Below are 17,192 nucleotides of genomic sequence, written 5' to 3'. Positions count from 1 at the left end.
AAAAAAAAAAAAAAAAAAAAAAAGGCTTGCTGAAGCATTTCCTAAAGCCAGCTTATGAGAAATTAATTCCTTCACAGCCTGAAGATGTGGGCAGACAGTGGGCAGCTGCTCCTGGAGAGGCAAGGGAAAGACCCACATGTCCTGGGTTCACGGCCACAGAACTAGCCTTGCCCAGGTTGCACACACTCTCAGAGCCTGTTTCCTCATCTGTAAAATGAGGATAATAGTACCCACCTCACAGGGTTATAATGAGGCCCTAATAAGATAACAGACAAAAAAAGAGCTTCGTAATAATAACAACATCGTTAATAATAATTGTAATTGGGCACTTAGTATATGCCAGGTACTATATCCTAAGCACTTTCGATGTACTGATTAATCCTCGTAATGACCTATGGGGCAAGCAACAGACTATATATACACACAGCAACAGGGATGGACCTTAGAAAGACTCTAAATAAAAACTGTGAGAAAAGGAATGTCATTTATGAAACTATGTGCACACAAAACACAGGCATTTTGCAAAAAGCCAAAAAGATACATATTAAACACACCTAGGATGGCTGCTTATCAAGGAAAGGAGAGGAAATGAAAACAGGGTTTGCAGATAAATAGGAATGGATTAATACATAAAATTAAAAAGGGATCTCACGTGAACTCAGGGGTGATTAACTCAGTCCTCTGTGCCGGAAGTAAATCTGAGGAAGTTTCTCTCCACTTTATAGATGAGGAAGCTATAGGCCTAAGTAATTGGGTTTGAACCCAGGCAGCTGCTCTGCGCTTGGCCTCTCCAGGTCTCAAGTGCTGCACCCATCTGTGAGGGGCTGTTTTCTCCTGAGGACCAGGACGGGGGACGGGCCCGATGGAGCCCAGGTACCGGGAAGGGCCCCCCCCATGCCACCCCCACCCTCCCATCCCCTCACCATGAGGACTCGACTCAGCAGGCGGCAGTGCAGGGTGGCGGCTGCTCGGAGGGTACCCGCTGCAAAGAGCACTGCCCGGAGAAGGGTGCAGAGGGAGTTGACGCCAGCAATGGTCGCATACACGGTGAGGTAAAAACGGATGTCTGAGGAGCCATTGGGGGCAGCTTTGGGCAGTGGGAACACTGAGGTGCTGGGTGGTGGGGAGGGGGCTGTGGGTAACCAAAAGTGGGGCCACTCAGGGGTCCCTTCCCCTCGGCCCCTCCCAACGCCACTGCTCCCCACCCTCCAGGAGACACAGGCCCTGGAACACCAGCCCCCCAACTCACTCCCTGCCTGGCAACCACTCTGAGAGCCCCAGGCCTGCTCCTGGCCCCAGCCACTCACTAGAGGCTTCCGGGGAAGAAGAGCAACTGGGCAGACAGTGGCCCTGCGGAGCCCAGGCTGGTGGGAGCTGGCGCCTCCTGGGAGCTATTCTTGGCTGCCTTCAGCTGAGCGATCCAGTGGGCGAGCCACCAGTCAGCCGAATTCCTGGTTGCTGGGTGGGGATGGGAAGGAGAAAGCTGCCAGACAGCTCATCTTCTTCCTTCTATTCAGACAGCCCCGTTTCCACCCTCCTCCCCAGCCGTCCCCACCTTATGTCCTCCCCAGCGTGCACTTCTTTCCTGGGCCCATCACCCTTCAACTCTGGGGAGAGCGTGATCTTGAATCTGCAGAACGGGAGTCAGCCTTGGGGGCAGATCAGAAGAAGGCTACGGAGCATCCCCGCTCCCCCCGGCTCCCGGTCCCTGGGACCCTCAGAACTGGGGACATGTCTCTAGTCCCAGCTGTCGCCCACACATGGTTGAGTGTCTGGGCTTTGTAGTGATTAGTACAAGGTGATGGATGTGATGGGGACCTAGGTGACAGGGCTGGGGGTGGGATGAAGGCCTGCAGGGTTTACTCCTACCTTGCATGAGGAGCAGAGAGAAGAGGATGGCGAGGGCCAGGCCCCAGCCCACGGCCCTCCAGTATGCACGGTACACGTGGAAGGCCACGGCGCCCTCCTTCTTGCTTTCTTCCTGCAGCAGGCGGCCAGACGTGCTCTCCTCCACCTCCAGCCCCTCCTTTGTTTTCTCTGGGTTCTGTACTGATTGGGCTGTGACTGTGAGAATCAGAGAGGTGGGCGGGGGGGTATTAAGCTTACAGGATGACAGTTGAAAACCTTCGTGTTTTCAGGGGCAGGCAAGCTTCCTAGAAACAGCTCCCTACAAGTGTGGTGGCGAAGAGCAGGCTCTTTCCTCTCACCCCGGGCCGTACCTGGGGCAGACTCTTGTCCATCCTCAGCCCAGGCTTTGGGGGCAGCTTGTACCAATGGCAGGATCTCAGAAGGGGGCCCTGGAAGGCAGCAGGGGAGATTAGGAGGGGGCTCTTCTGGGTATATTCTATGCCTTTCTAGACATGTGAGCCAATCCACCTCCCATGCTCTTTGGACCCCCTCCCTGACCTACCCTAGCAAGGCTGTGCCCTGGACCCGCAGACCCTGAGCAGGACCATCAAGTCCATCCCTCTGTGTCTGGAGTCCGATCAGCACAGACAGAAAATGTTCACCCCTCGGAGGAGAGTCACGGCCACCTGTGAGAACCCTGTCCAGAGGCACCTCTCACTACCGCTGGGCTTTCTCCTCATGCTTCCTGGAACTCCTAACCCGCTGGTGGAGCCTCACCTGCTCCTGTTTCTCTCCACTGAACGTGCCAATGGTCATGTCCCTCTGGATAATAATCCACCAGAGTTTCTGTTTATTTGTTTTTAAATCAAATGATTGTTCTAAACCTGACTGCTTTCCTTTCTCCGAGGACATCAAACTGTTCTCTGAGATCCTGGGCCTCTAAGTTCCCAAAGCTCCTAGTCACAAAGCCTGCGTCACAAAGCCACAGGCTCCTTTCCCTCCTGCTCTCTGTTCCTCACACCAGTTTTGTGAAGGCAGAAGAGGGTCTCCCATTAGACAGAAGTATGACGGGGCCCAGATCACACACAGAGGGGGTGGCAGAGTCTGCACTTGACAATCCATCTGTCGCACCCGAGCAGATGGCTCCCTCGCTCAGCCGGGCTCCCACCCTGGTGGCCCACATTACCAGCCTGGATGAGGCGCCCGGCCTCCATCAGCAGCACCACGTCAGCCCTCTCCAGGTACTCGGTGCGGTGGGTGCACAGCAGCCGCGTGGTGTGGCTCAGCACTCCCAGGATGCACCTGTGCAGCAGGTGGTTGGCCACGTCCGCATCCACGGCGGCCAGAGGGTCATCAAGGAGATAGAGCTCCTTCTCCTAGGGAGAGGTGGGGGCATCATGGATATCAAGTCCTCTGGCCAGAACCCAGACCTCTCCTAGGACGTGATCTTGAGGCCATCCCGGAATACGGTTGAGAGGAACTCTGGGGCTACAGCAGTAAAGAAGGTGGTGAGACCAGAGGGTGGACTTCCCTCCAGTTATGCAAGGCCAGTGCCCCAGGGCCAGTGTTCAGCTTTGCTGGGTCCCAGTGCCTCAAGCCACATAATGCTTTTTAAAGAGCCTTTAATTCTGCCTTCAATCTACAAAAGGGGGATGGGATGGCCAAGGGACCAACACCTTAGGAGTATGCAGGGGGGAGGGAAGAAACCGGATGCCTATGAAAATATCCCCACACTGCCCCCTCCCCAGCGAAGCTCCCGAGGCTCCGGGCTCCCCCATCTTCAACTTACCTGGTAGACGGCACGAGCAAGGGCAATCCGGGCCCGCTGTCCTCCGCTGAGGGTCACACCCTTCTCCCCCACCTCTGTCTGGTCCCCAGCAGGCAGGATCTGACAGGACAGGCCCCGCAGTGTTGGTCAGCGAGCCCCCCAATACTTTCCACCCCATTTCCTATTCCTCTGCAGGGAAGAGATGGCGGTAGTCAGAGAGCCAGGGAACTTGAGGAGACTGGACTTGACTTTGGGGTATGTGAGCCAGAGGGAACAAACCACAACTCCAACAAAAAAGAGCATTTGTTGAACACGTTTTTCTTCTTTTTTTTTCTTGAGGAATTTTTAATAAGCTTTCCTTTTTTTGTTTTTTGTTTTTCTGGCTGCGCCACGCAGCATGCAGAATCTTAGTTCCCCAACCTGGGATCGAACCCGTGGCTCCTGCAGTGGAAGCGCGGAGTCTTAACAACTGGACTGCCAGGGAAGTCCCCTGTTGAACACTTTCTATGTGCTGAGCACATTACAGGCATCATCTCATCTGACCCCCACGGAAACCTTATGAAGTTGACGTTATTTCATTTTCACACTTGAGACCAAAGTTCAGAGTAAGTACCCTGCCCAAGGTCATTCCACAGCTAGTAAAGGGCAGGACACGAACGTAGATCCTTAACCACTCTGTCACACTCACTACCCTGCCTTTTCAACAGGCAAGGATGAAGATGGCCAAATTCAAAGTGAAACTTTCCTAGGTTTTTAGAGAAGGAAGGTATCCCGAGCCTTGGAAGAGGTATCCTGTGGCCTTGGGAGAGGTCTCCTTAGCTAAGGGGTCCCCATACCAGAGGAAGCACCTGTGGTCGACCAGATGGTGGCTCCCCTGAGGGAAAAGCTTTGTGATTCATTTTTCTTAGTACCCAGAACAGCTCCCTGTACCCAGGAGACATTTGGGAAACGCCTGATGTAGAAACAAATGATAAGTGGACATAAGATGCTCCATGGTTGGAGTCAAAGGTCCTCCTTTCCAGGGAAGTTCCACATCTACCTGGACAGGGTTGTGCTGATGACAGTCCTGCAGGGGATATGGGGGTTGGGTGGGAAAGTCACGGGAGAAAGCTGGACTCTCATCCCCCTTAAATTTAGCATTCTGGATGTGGGGGGTCTGATGGGCTTGCCAGACTTCTCTAGAATAACCTTGACTCTTCCAGTGGGAGGTGGGAGAAGGCCTCTTGAATCAGACCATTAGCCAGACCTACAGAGAGCTAAGCCTCATAGGAAACCCTCCCCTAGTCCCAAAGGCTGCAGGGTTCCCTCGGCTGCTGTGTGGAATATCCAGTCTCCCCCGCCACCCCAGGCCCTGTGCAGAAGCTGGACACTCTGGGAGGATCAAAGCCTGATGGCCAGTCCTGGGTAAATGATGCCTGAGTACAAGCAACCCCTTCCCAGAGAAGCAAGTCTCTGACCTGCGGTGTTAGGGACGCGGGGAAGCGGGCGGCCAGGCACTCACGCTGAGGTCATCGTTGAGGGCACAGGCTTCCAGCACTTCCTTGTACAGCTGGGCATCAAACGTCTTCCCAAAGAGGATGTTGTCTCGGATGGTGGCAAACTGGATCCAGGGTTCCTGGGTGGCCAGGCCAAAGCCTTTGGACAGCCTCCACACTGCCACCCGCCCCCGCAGCCTGCAGAGAGCCAGGCCAGCAGCATGGGAGGCTGGCTCCCCGCTGGTCCCCTTCCTGCCCAGCCCCTGCCTCTCAGAAGCCTCTCCAGATTGCTGTCTTTTACGCGGGGTCCCGCTCCATGTCACATGGCTCTCTAGATCGGCAGCCACTGAGGTCGAGGGATCCTAGTGAGGCTGGAGGCTCACTCTGGACGGGGAAGGAAGAAATTGCTCTTCGGCTGCAGCCAAGCAGCTGTCATATGTCGACGTGCTCAGAAGAGAGTGTGGCCACCACCCTGCACTCATTCATTCTCACCGTGAAATAAGAAGGCCCTCCCTCACACCTCTGCTCCTCTCTGGATCCCTCCCGTGCACAAGCACTTTCTGAAAGAGTAGCTGATGCCGGCTGTTTCCATTTATTTCTTCACTCACTATTACAGCACTCCTAACACTCTGTGGTGATGGTTTTGAGAACCCACTTTCACTTCCTTCCCCTTTACAGACTGAAAACTCTCCCAAGAAAGGGACCATGTCTTGCTCATCCTGGCATCCTGTGGCCTCTAAAAAGGTGTCCACCATGTAGCAGGGGCCAGGAAAGTGCTGACGAAGGGCAGAGCTGAGGACATGGGGCGCTGGAAGTTGCTTACCTGTGCAGCTCTCCCGCGATGGCAGCCAGCAGTGAGCTCTTCCCGCAGCCCACCTTCCCCACGATGCCCACCAGCATACCCTGCAAGGAAGCCACACAAGTGTCAGGTCTCCCTCCTGAGGCCCTGGGATAGCAATCATCCCATGGAGGCTTCTCTCTAGGCCCCAGTTAGCCTGGAGGGAAAGAATTCTCCACCCCACAGGCTGAGCTGTGCCTCAGTGACAGATGCCGTGTGGCCCCAGGGGAGTAGGGTGTTTTATTCTCCGCTCAGAGAAGCATCAGTTTCACTGTGTGAAGGGCCTTTGGAGAGCAGCAGTGTGCCAGAGAGCACGGGAGGAAAACTGCCCGAGAACTTCCAAGGAAAGCTCTGAGGCAGGCGACCCAGGATGGGGTGAGGGGAAGGAAGGACTCCAGGCTTTGGGGCCCAGATGCTGGGCTGGCTAACTCCACCTGCAGCTAGATTTCTTTTTTTTTTCTTTTTTATAATAAGTTTATTTATATATTTTTGGCTGCGTTGGGTCTTCGTCGCTGTGCTTGCTCCTTCTCTAGTTGCGGTGAGAGGGAGCTACTCTTCGTTGTGCTGTGCGGGCTTCTCATTGCGGTGTCTTCTCTTGTTGCGGAGCATGGGCTCTAGGCGTGCGGGCTTCTGTAGTTGTGGCTCACAGGCTCAGTAGTTGTGGCTCGCGGGCTGTAGAGAGCAGGCTCAGTAGTTGTGGCGCACGGGCTTAGTTGCTCCGCCACATGCGGGATCTTCCTGGACCAGGGCTCGAACCCGTGTCCCCTGCACTGGCAGGCAGAGTCTTAGCCACTGCGCCACCTGGGAAGTCCCTGCAGCTAGATTTCTAATAGCTCAGGGCAAAAACAATGTTTTGCACAGGTACCCATTTCTGTGATTTGCAGTTTAAAATTCTCTGTGCTCCCTTCCTTGCTTAGTTGTAACATACATTCATGGAGCTATACTCTTTGTACACAATGGAAAAAAATTCCTTCCACAGAAACAGGTGGGGGCTTCCCTGGTGGTGCAGTGGTTGAGAGTCCGCCTGCCGATGCAGGGGACGCGGGTTCGTACCCCGGTCCGGGAAGATCCCACGTGCCGCGGAGCGGCTGGGCCCGTGAGCCATGGCCGCTGAGCCTGCGCGTCCGGAGCTGTGCTCCGCGACGGGAGAGGCCACAATAGTGAGAGGCCCGTGTACCGCAAAAAAAAAAAAAAAAAAGAAGAAACAGGTGGGGCTCCTAGCAGCTCTGTCTGTGATGTCCCACACTGCCAGCCAGGGTTAGCCTATCTTCGAGTGGACACCAGACCAACCTGAGACCCTTCCCTGGGAAGCCTCCCTCTTTCTGGCTGTGGCCTGTAAGTGGAAGGGCTCTCTGCAGGCCTGTCTTCTGCTCAGTGGAGAGCAGGTCCACAGAGAGAGAAGAATGAGGCAGATACAGAAAGAGAAGCAGACGGAAGGAGCTGCTCGGGGAGTCGAGGCCTGGCTCTGGGCTGCTGCTGAGATCTGCCCACGTGCTTGCCTGTGGATCCCGCAATTCATCTCTATATCCTTCTTACAAATTCTTGTTGGCTTAAGCTAGCTCCAGTGGGTTTCTATGACTTATATCCAAAAAAGCCCCAACTGACACATTAGTAAAATTCCTTTCAAAAATTCCAGCCTTGTCTTGCCTGAACTAAGAGGAAAAACAAAACATTCAGCCCAAGCCAGAAACATGAGCCAAATGCGGCAGAGGCAGTTCAGGCTCCACTGGAGGACGCTGGGTTGAGCTGTGGGGCAAAGGGTTGGACACGGGTCAGGGGAGAGTGAAAACTCAGGACTCGGTGAAGAGGAGTTGCCGTCCTGCCAGGAATGTTCTTTCAAGTGCTTCTTTGATGATGTATGCCAGAGTGTGAGTCACAGGGTGTGATTCCTTTTCACCAGGCTAAATAGAGGATTATCTATACCATTTTCAAAATCCTTCTGAGCAGATGCTGCTGGGCCTCTCCCGGAGGTCCCTACCCCGGGGAAGATGCTGGATAAGTTCTGGAGTCTGTTCTGAACTCAACAGCCCCTGAGGGACACGGAGAGAAAAATGCAATTGTTGGACTGGACTGGGTAGATGTGAATGGTCTGGTGACCAGGGAGAGATGTGACTGCTCTGAAGTGGTTGTGTGTTAGAAAACTGACATTCAGAGATAAGGTATCATCTCCTCTCCAATGAGAACCTGCTCACCAAAACCTCTCTGGTCCTTCCCTCAGTAATTAGAGCCACTGGGCCATCTTGCTATGATTGGCTCTGTCCTTGTTTATCGGTCACTGAGCTTGCATGTCCCTCGTCAGTCCGGGGATTCTACTAGGGTGTCTGACCAACCAACCTTCTTCACTTCAAGGTGACTGATGAAGGTGTCCTGGCTGGTTCCAACTGGGTCCCAGGAGAAGAGGGCTTCATGTAGCTCCAAGGCTGTAGATGGCTCTGTCGGAGGATCTGAACAAGGAAGAAGCCACTCAGCTTGGGCTTCTAATCCACAATCTACCCGCCCAGGGCTAATTCAGCCTCAGTCTTGGTCTGAGGATTCTCCCCCAGGAAATGGCCACCTGTCCCGCCTAAATTCTGCTGCCTCTGGCTCCTCTTGGCAGCATCTGTGTACAGCAACCAAGGGGTTACAGTTCCCTCCTCCCCTGTGCCAGGTTCTGCCCTCCAGCTTCCCCTTACCTGGGCTGTAGCAGGCCTGGGGGCTGTGGTTGGGAAGGTCGAGGAAACGCTGGATCCGGTCCAGGGACACTTTGGCCTCCAGGAGGCCATTGATCACCCAAGGGAAGTTGTTGAGGGGAAGAATAAGCATGTGCACCAGTGCCAGGGCCGTGAACACCTAAGTGGGGTCGAAGGTGGGGGGAAGGGTTGGAGCATCACCTGAAGCTTGGGAATTATCTGAAGGCCTGCTCTATGGGTGGCCCTGCAGACAGGTCTGTGGAGGGGAAAACAGGGCAGCAGCAAAACTGAGGAGCTTGCTGGACAATCTTGGGTTAGAGGTGGCAGAGGTGGCCAGTCCAAGAATCCCAGAAATTCCAGATACTCCTCCAGGGATCCAGGTTGCTCCCTGATAAGCACACACACCTAGCTCACTCTGAGACCTTCTCAGAATTTCCAAGTACAACATCACCTGGCTATACCCAGCACTGGATCCACCCTGCACTGGATCATGAACTTTTCCTCCAAGGCCATCAGAATGAGGATAAGGGGACCTAACCAGAAGTAGGACAGAAAGAGGAGAGGAAAGAAAGGAATTCCTTCGCAGAGGGAAGGGTTATATATCCGAGGCTCCAGATGAAAGGTCCCTTCAGAGAATTTCTCCTTGGTTGGGAAAGGATAAGGCAGCCAGGGACCCTCCATCCCTCCTTCCCAGCCAGCACTGAGGGCCCCAGTCCACCCCTCACTCCACTGCAGTCTCCTTGCTGCTGCTTCTCTCCCATGCATTCCTACAGCCGTCCCCTCCCCTCCTGGTCCTCACCTTGGTGGCAGTGAGCTGGTGCCCCATGAGGACGTAGGTGATGAAGATGACGATGGAGATGACGACTGGCAGAGCAGCCCACAGGTACACACAGGCTGCATCCAGGTACTTGATGACCCAGAGTCGCCCCAGCTCTTGAGCTCGGCAGGCCTCTACACGGGCCCCCAGCGCCTGCTCCCACCCGAAGAACTTGATGACACGAATGCCACTCAGCAGCTCTGTCACGAGCTAGGGGTGGGGACAAGAGAGCAGTACAAAGTGGAGACACTGCTCACGTGTGTTCTCCTCTGCTCAGTCTCCCCCAGGATCCTGGCACAAGATGTCAGGTATTCTGAGCCCCCATATGCTCCAGCTGGGGGCAGGCTGGAGCTGGAATCCTCCCACCTTCCTAGATGAAGCGGCGGAAAGTAAAGGGGGGGTCGGGTGGTATGGGAACTATTTCTATCGGAGTATACAGGTGTAGGAGGGCACACCACAGCCCAGAGTCAGGCAGATGACAGGGCCAGGCAAGACAGGCAAGGGCCAGAGGAACTCCTTGAATCCTAACATTCAAACATCCCCAGCCTGCAAGCCAGGGAGGCACTGGGAGCCTTCCCAGGTGGCCCCGGAGACTAGTCAATAGCTGTCATGGGTAGGGGAAAAGGCCTCATGCCATAACCAGCTTTCAGAGACACCACCCTCCCCATTAGCACTCGGAGCTACTGCAGTAAGAGGTTGACAACCACGCTGTATGGATTCCCTAAGCCCATCATCCCCTCTGGAAAGGTACTACAATCACTGCACAACCCAGAACGACTCAGCCAGACCCTCACACCTAGAGTTGGCCCAGGCAGGAGAGAGACCTACTCCTTTCCCCACAGCCCACCCCTAAGAGGTAGCTGGGGTGCTCCTAGGCCTCTTCACATGCGGTTGTGGGGTGCTCTGTGCCTGAGATGAGGAGGTGGGAGATTGGGTCCTGGCTCTAACACTAAAATCCCATTTGGCCCCAGACAGGTTACCTCCTACCTCCTAGGGTTGCTCTTAGGGCTGCACGAGCTAATACTATAATATTCCTAACAGGCTACACTTACTTAGTGCTTACTTTGGGACTGGTACTTGCCAAGCAGTATCTCATACGATCCTCCAACTATGTTATGAGGCAAGCTATTATTATCCTCGTTTTACAGATGAGGAAACGAAGTCCCAAAGAGGTTAAGTGACTTGTCTGAAGTGATTAAACTAGTAAGTGGTAGAGTTGGGATGTGAACCCATGTCTGTCTTTCTCCAGTCTGAGCTCTCAACTTCTAGATCACACTCACTCTCTCAGGAACAGTGCATGGGAGGACCTGGGGACTCTGGATAACTGAGGGACCCCAAACGGCCCCTCACCTTAACCCGTGCATCCTTGTGCTGTAGCATCTCCTGGTTGCTGGCCATGATTCGGGTGGCAATCACTTTGTTGACGGGAACCAGCAGCAGTGCCAGGATCAGACCACCCACGAAGGCCACATCCACCTGCTGATGCAGCAGGTAGAGGGTAATGGCCAGCTGCAGGGGCAGGCCCCAGGCCTCATGGAAGCTCCCAGCAAAGTTGAGCAGCCGCTCAGAGTCGGTGCCTAGTAGGTTCAGGATCTCCCCAGTGGGAGGGCGTCCGGGCCCCAGCTGTAAAGCCTTTCGGTACAAGATGTTCAGCACAGCCCCCCGTGCCTGAAGTGTCACCTTCCGCACCTCATACCCATACTGATTCTGCAGCACAGCGCCCAGAACGGCCCCACCGGCCAGCCCCAGGGCATAGAGCAGGCCATTGCTTGGTGGCTCCTGCCCCTCCTCCAGGAAGCCCACCAGTAGGGACAGTAGCAAGGGTCCTGAGAATCCCAGCATGGTTCCCACCAGCTTCAGCAGTCCAAGTGCCAGGTAGCGCTGCCCCAAGACCCCATACAGGGCCCTCCACATTCGGGTCCCCTCCTGCCATTGTGCCTGGAAGACACGGGCTAGGTAGGTTGGGTGCAGCCTGTCAGGGAGGCGGCAAGTGTCCTGGGGCTGCCGGAGCTCTCCACGGGCCCCACGGGCCAGCAATGGTGCCAGCCAGGCATAGGAAAAGCGTGATAGCCAGCTCTCCCCATCTTCAGCTACCTCGGGTTCCTGTCCCTCGGAGAGAAGGGGCTCCTGGGCCCAGGGTTCCTGTGGCCGCCCAGGGACTGCCCAGCCCAGTCCATAGGCCAGGAGTGCAGCCAGCTGCAGGATGAGAAGGCATAGGCGGGAGAGGGGCCCTGGGAGAAGTGGAGGCAGAAGTGTGCCTCGCTGGCAGTGCCATAGCAGGGTCAGCACTAGGGCTGGGGCTGGCAGGAAGGCAGTCAGAGTCAAGGCCAAGGGCCCCCGGGAGCGGCCATGAGGGGAGTGAGCCAACACCCACAGGGCCAGGCTGTGGCTGATCCAGGCCACAGCTGCCACGCCCCCGGCCAGCACCTCTAGCCCTATGGGCCCTGGGCCTGCCCCCGGTGGCAAAACGACTGGAAAGAGGTCTAGCAGTGGAAAAATGGAGAGCAGGAAGGAGGCTGCAAGTCGGACCCGCCAGCCAGGACTGCAGCGCGGGATGTAACCTGGATTCCTGGGGACAAGGGGGAAAAGAGAAAAGGAGGCATATCGTGGCTGACTCAGGGTCCAGACATACCTCCAGTAACTCACTTACCTAGAAGGAATCAACTCACTTTCCTGCCTGTGTACCTTATTTCCATCCCATTTTACTCTGGAACTCAGGGTCTTTTCTCCCAGGAAATCTTCCTGGATTAACCTAACCCATTTTTCTAATCTACCTATACCATTTCTTGTCATTCTTTTGCCACAGAAATAAAAAATTCTGAGTTAATGTTATACGGAACATGAAGACCCCAATTACAAAAAACACCAAAGAACAAACAAAAAAACCCCCCAAAACCTGAATTTTCTTACAGATAACAACTAAGAGATGAGCTTTCATTTTTACAAAAGTATCTACATAAAATAACCCTAAATTCATCCGAAGCACTATTAGATGGATAAAAATTTGACTTACGTACAGCTTCTATACACTAACACTATAGCCTAAATTTTCTGAAGCCTCAGAATATTCTACTCTCTGTTTCTCCAATGGCTGTGGAAGATGGTGTGGATCATTTTTGTGACTCCATTAGCTGAAGAAAAACCTCTTTTCAGTTTTGTTTGTATCATCTTGGCTTGCAAAAAGCGTTTTTAATAAACAAAAGGGTTATCTGCCTGCATTAAAAATCAAGTACCGGGGGGCTTCCCTGGTGGCGCAGTGGTTAAGAATCCACCTGCCCATGCAGGGGACACGGGTTCGAGCCCTGCTCTGGGAAGATCCCACATGCCGTGGAGCAACTAAGCCCGTGCACCACAACTACTGAGCCTGTGTTCTAGAGCCCGCGAGCCACAACTACTGAGTCCGCGTGCCACGACTACTGAAGCCCGCGCGCCTAGAGCCTGTGCTCCACAACAAGAGAAGCCACTGCAATGAGAAGCCCGCGCACCACAACAAAGAGTAGACCCTGCTCGCCGCAATTAGAGAAAGCCTGCGCGCAGCAATGAAGACCCAATGCAGCCAATAATTAATTAATTAATTTTTAAAAAACTCAAGTGCAGGAAAACACACCTGCAACAGTACATATCAGAACACCTTGAAGGTTCATATAAGAAGAGGTTCATCTAAAAACATATAAATCTGTATTCCCTTTGTTGTTGGTAGGGCTGGGTTACTGAAAATTTTAATTGTAGGTTAAAATGTTTTGGGTTTCTTTTAAAAAATTCAGGGATCACAGTTATATGGAGGGGTTTATATTCAGATAAAAGTCAACCTTTAATAATTCTTTTTTCTAAGATGTGGGGACAGAAGAACATTGTGAGCCCTTGGAGGCTGGTACACTGGCTCCAAGCTGGCCATTAACCAGTCTTATGAACTCAGGCAAGACTCTTTCCTTCTCTGCATCTCATTTTCCTCATCAGCACAGTGAGCAGTGAGGAGTCTGGACCGAAAGCCCTCTGAGGTCCTTTCCTGTCTGAGATTCTGGATCTCTCTAAACCTTTTCAGCAACTTGCAAAAATCTGTTAAATGAAGTGAGATAACCACAATTTCTGTGGATTACATGTTGGTCTTTCTTGCCTTCTCCTTACACTGTGAGTTCCCAAAGGACTAGGCCAACTTTTTTTTTTTTTCGGTACTCGGGCCTCTCACTGCTGTGGCCTCTCCCGTTGCGGAGCACAGGCTCTGGATGCGCTGGCTCAGCGGCCATGGCTCACGGGCCCAGCCGCTCCGTGGCATGTGGGATCCTCCCGGACTGGGGCACGAACCCGTGTCCCCTACATCGGCAGGCGGACTCTCAACCACTGCGCCACCCGGGAAGCCCTAGGCCAACTTTTAAAAGATACTCCTCTGAGCACAGATAATCCTTCTGAGTTAGTCAGTGTCACTCTGTGCTGACTGACTAACCCTCTCCAGACTTTTGTCTCTGCATAGGAGACAAATCAGGATTACTCCCAGACCAAGCAATTCTGAAGCCTCTCCTACACAAGGAAGGGATTCATCATCCTCTAACTCATCTTAGGTAAGGACATAGTCTGTCCATTGGACTAGGGACTCCCAAAGACAGACCAGACATCCCTCCTGCCTTATCAGTAGCCAGAGTGAGATTAACTTTAGCCATATCTAGACATACAGGAACTAAGTACAAAATCAAGGTGAGTTTAGCACCTACACCTTATAGCCCCAAATTCAGGAAGGATTAAGGTTCTGATTTTGCTCTTCTCTTCTACCGACTGCTTCCTCTCCAACGAGTACATATGCTTTTCTTAGCCTAGAAACACTGAGGTTTCCTAGATGGAAGTGGTGAGAAACTGGTCCAACATCTTCGGCACACGTTAACCTTTTTGACTTAAAAACATTGCTCACCCACTTTTGCCTCCAATTCATGACAACTGTGTTTGCGCATCTGAAAATCTACAAAAGTGATGATTTCTACCATGCATCAGGCCTTTAAAAATGTGCCAAGCACTGCACTATATGCTTAAATGCATTATCTAAGTTAAATCTCCCAACAATGTTATGAGGCTCAGGGAAGCCAGGTAACTTGCCCCAAACAGCCACAATGCTGCAGAGTGGTTATGCCCACGTTTTATTCTACTTTTGCCCCCTACTCCAGAGATCTCACTATTTCGGTTACACTTCCGCGGAGATGTGGGTTTCGAGTGAGGTCTGCAAGAACACACGGACAGATCTCTTGCACCCGTCTCTACCCACCTCGGGTTGCCCCAGTGGCAGGCACTGAGCACAGCGAGGAGCGCGTGGGGCAGGGCGCTGAGCACCAGCTGGGTGAAGCAGTGGCCGGTGGTGTCTCCCTCCCACACAGGGAGCGGCTGCGACGCGCTGGTGCCGCACAACTGGGCCAGGAACCGCTCCATGGAGGCCTCACCTGAGAGGAAAGCAGAGGGTGGAGGGAGGGAAGGACCCTCCCAGAGAGAGAGGAATCCGCGTTCCCAAGTGCTAAGCGCAGGCAGGGAGCAGGCACCCGAGGGGGCGGGACGCTGACCAGGAAGCGGGGATGGAGCAGAGTGACAGCGCGTCCCCTGCCGGACCTCCCCGCCTTCAACCCCGCCCACAAAGCGGGACCTTCCCTTGCTGCCGCCCCGAAACCAGACACCGCCCGTTCTTGCGTTACCTCAGCGGTAGAAAGAGAGTTGGCTTGGCTCCCAGGAGCAGGCGGCTTTCTGGACTGGTCACCTGGCCGGGCTCCGCTTTTCCCACTCCCTGCGTCCCCGCCCCCAGAGATCTGGAACCTATCACCTGAAGAAGCTGTTTTTCCACCGGATCCCGAGATCCTCAGCACTGGTGGAAGCAAAAGAGCGTGCTGCCGGCTTGGGACCCTGACCAGGCTCGCATGGCACCCCCTAGAGGCGGGATGACCTCCCAAATTTTGCAGGGCTTCTGTGCGCCTGCGCATCTCTCCCTCCCCCCCCACCTCCGCCTCCCCCCTCCCCCTCCCCTCCCCCTCCCCCTCCCTCTCTCTCTATGGAGGCGAGCCCCTTGTATTATGGCGCGCTTATGCTGCCTCTCAGGACACTTGCAAATGCACTGATCTCAGCTCCTCTAATGCAGCGTCAGCCATACACTCTCACGTAGAGTACTCGCTCCCATCTGTTTACTGTTTACTAGCAGGCACATGCATTGCACTCTAATTCTTACAGCTTAACAGCGATGGGAAGCCAAACATGCGAGCCTCGTGCCGCTTACGGACACTTGAACCATTTCCTTCCTTACTCCAAGGCTGTATGGCCTTGGGGAAGTTGCCTAACGTCTAGGAACCTTAGCTTCTTTGTCATTACAGAGGAGGCAATAACACCACTACCGAAGTAGTGTTGAGAGAGTTGAATAATTAATTTACCGTGCTAAGTGCAAGTGCCTTGCTTAGAGTAGTAACGCAATAAATAAATCTTTTAGGAAAGCAGTGGAAGAACATAAGCTTTTAGTTCAATGGACCTCAGTTTGAATCCTGACCCCACCAATTTTTAGCAGTGTGATCTTGGGCAAGTCACTTCTGCATCTTAGTTTTATTATTTGTTTAAGGGGCATGGTATTGGTATAGATCTGACACAAGTATGTGCAGCGCCCAAAGAACATAGCTCAGCAAATAACTATGATAATCCCATTTAATCTCAGTAAGAAGCCTCTCATTAGAGTCTCTAATGTCAGAAGTTAATGTTCCTAACACAGCATTGTAAGTCAATTATACTTCAATAAAAATATTTAAATGAAATTAATGGTCCTATTTTTACAAATTTAGAAGTGTAGGTGTACATTTCACACCCCCTAATAATTAATGGATCATTTAGGCATTGATCATCAATGGCTGCTAACTCTCAAAAAGAGAGACAACCAAAAGTTGTGTGCCTCCTTATGAAAAGTAAAATATTCTTGCCAAAAAAATCTAACTTGAATTGATCGAGCCACTATATCTAATTATCTAGTTGCAAGAAACACAGGACACAGTTAAACAATACAGAGCTACTTGCAAGTTTATATTAGCCACTATAAACAAGTACATCGTCCTATACAAAGCTAAAATGTGTTTCACTGCATGTGTATGAGCAGGATGGGGTGAAGTTAATTGTGGGGAATCTAAGAACCAGAGGACAGGAGGGCTCTTTAGAGAGACCACTTCTGAAGAGAGGGTCAGTTAATGGTTCTGTTAAAGGTTACTCCTCCTTTACCACCTTCCACCCCCACCTATGGCCAACTTGGTGCTCAGGCACACCGGGAGGGCCCAAGTTCCCACTGACCACCTGAAGAAAGTGGTGCAGGGGGTGATCCCCTCATTTTCATAATAACCCAGTGTCCTAATTTTCAATAAGAATTTTGGCAAAGGAGTCATACTACCGATAGGATCCTTTCTGACAGCCACAAACAACCAATTTACATTTTCCCAGACCGAGGAGGAAACACAATTTGAAACAAATAATTCCTGCATTCAATATCATTTGGCCCCTTAGTTTCACCAAGTTTCCCGGAGAAATTTTATACCATGGTTTCGAAAAATGAAGCCAAAGCTACAAGTTTGTCTCCTTCCTTCCACTTTGGGGAAAGGTTGGAGTAACAGCTAGGTAGCAAGAGGAGAGCGGAAGAGGGAGAGGAGGAAATCATTGGTCACTAGATGATTCACAATCCATAGAGCAGAAGGATGGCCAACCTCTCCAAAACCTGAATGTCCAAAGGAAGTTTCTACACCTTTGTAAACTTACTTCAGTTTTCAGACTGGTGTGAACTGAGCATATC

At 52.7% G+C, this 17,192-nt stretch overlaps 1 protein-coding gene across 2 annotated transcripts in view; it reads right to left on the bottom strand.

Annotated features, from left to right (window-relative positions):
- The window catches only part of ABCC10 (ATP binding cassette subfamily C member 10), a 20,855-nt gene extending 5,578 nt beyond the window's left edge, over positions 1-15,277 (bottom strand). The window contains exons 1-14 of one of the 2 annotated variants that reach the window (XM_027127331.1): positions 15,082-15,277; positions 14,664-14,835; positions 10,766-11,984; positions 9,398-9,625; positions 8,602-8,758; positions 8,264-8,373; positions 5,915-5,994; positions 5,118-5,289; positions 3,638-3,736; positions 3,035-3,224; positions 2,220-2,297; positions 1,870-2,064; positions 1,308-1,458; positions 924-1,113 (exon numbers count right to left, since the gene is read on the bottom strand). In XM_027127331.1, coding sequence (XP_026983132.1) covers positions 924-1,113; positions 1,308-1,458; positions 1,870-2,064; positions 2,220-2,297; positions 3,035-3,224; positions 3,638-3,736; positions 5,118-5,289; positions 5,915-5,994; positions 8,264-8,373; positions 8,602-8,758; positions 9,398-9,625; positions 10,766-11,984; positions 14,664-14,824 — 3,030 coding nt within the window. In that variant the 5' untranslated portion in view covers positions 14,825-14,835; positions 15,082-15,277. Of the gene's footprint in view, positions 1-923; positions 1,114-1,307; positions 1,459-1,869; positions 2,065-2,219; positions 2,298-3,034; positions 3,225-3,637; positions 3,737-5,117; positions 5,290-5,914; positions 5,995-8,263; positions 8,374-8,601; positions 8,759-9,397; positions 9,626-10,765; positions 11,985-14,663; positions 14,836-15,081 lie in introns of those variants that run through there. The other variant, XM_027127332.1, reaches the window with a different exon arrangement.
- Positions 15,278-17,192: the final 1,915 nt, after the last annotated feature.

Source organism: Aethalodelphis obliquidens, unplaced genomic scaffold, assembly GCF_003676395.1.
Source record: "Aethalodelphis obliquidens isolate GAN/ISIS:26980383/991018 unplaced genomic scaffold, ASM367639v1 scaffold31, whole genome shotgun sequence".
In the NCBI taxonomy this organism is placed as follows: Eukaryota; Metazoa; Chordata; class Mammalia; order Artiodactyla; family Delphinidae; genus Aethalodelphis; species Aethalodelphis obliquidens.
This window is presented reverse-complemented; position numbering and strand designations above follow the sequence as displayed.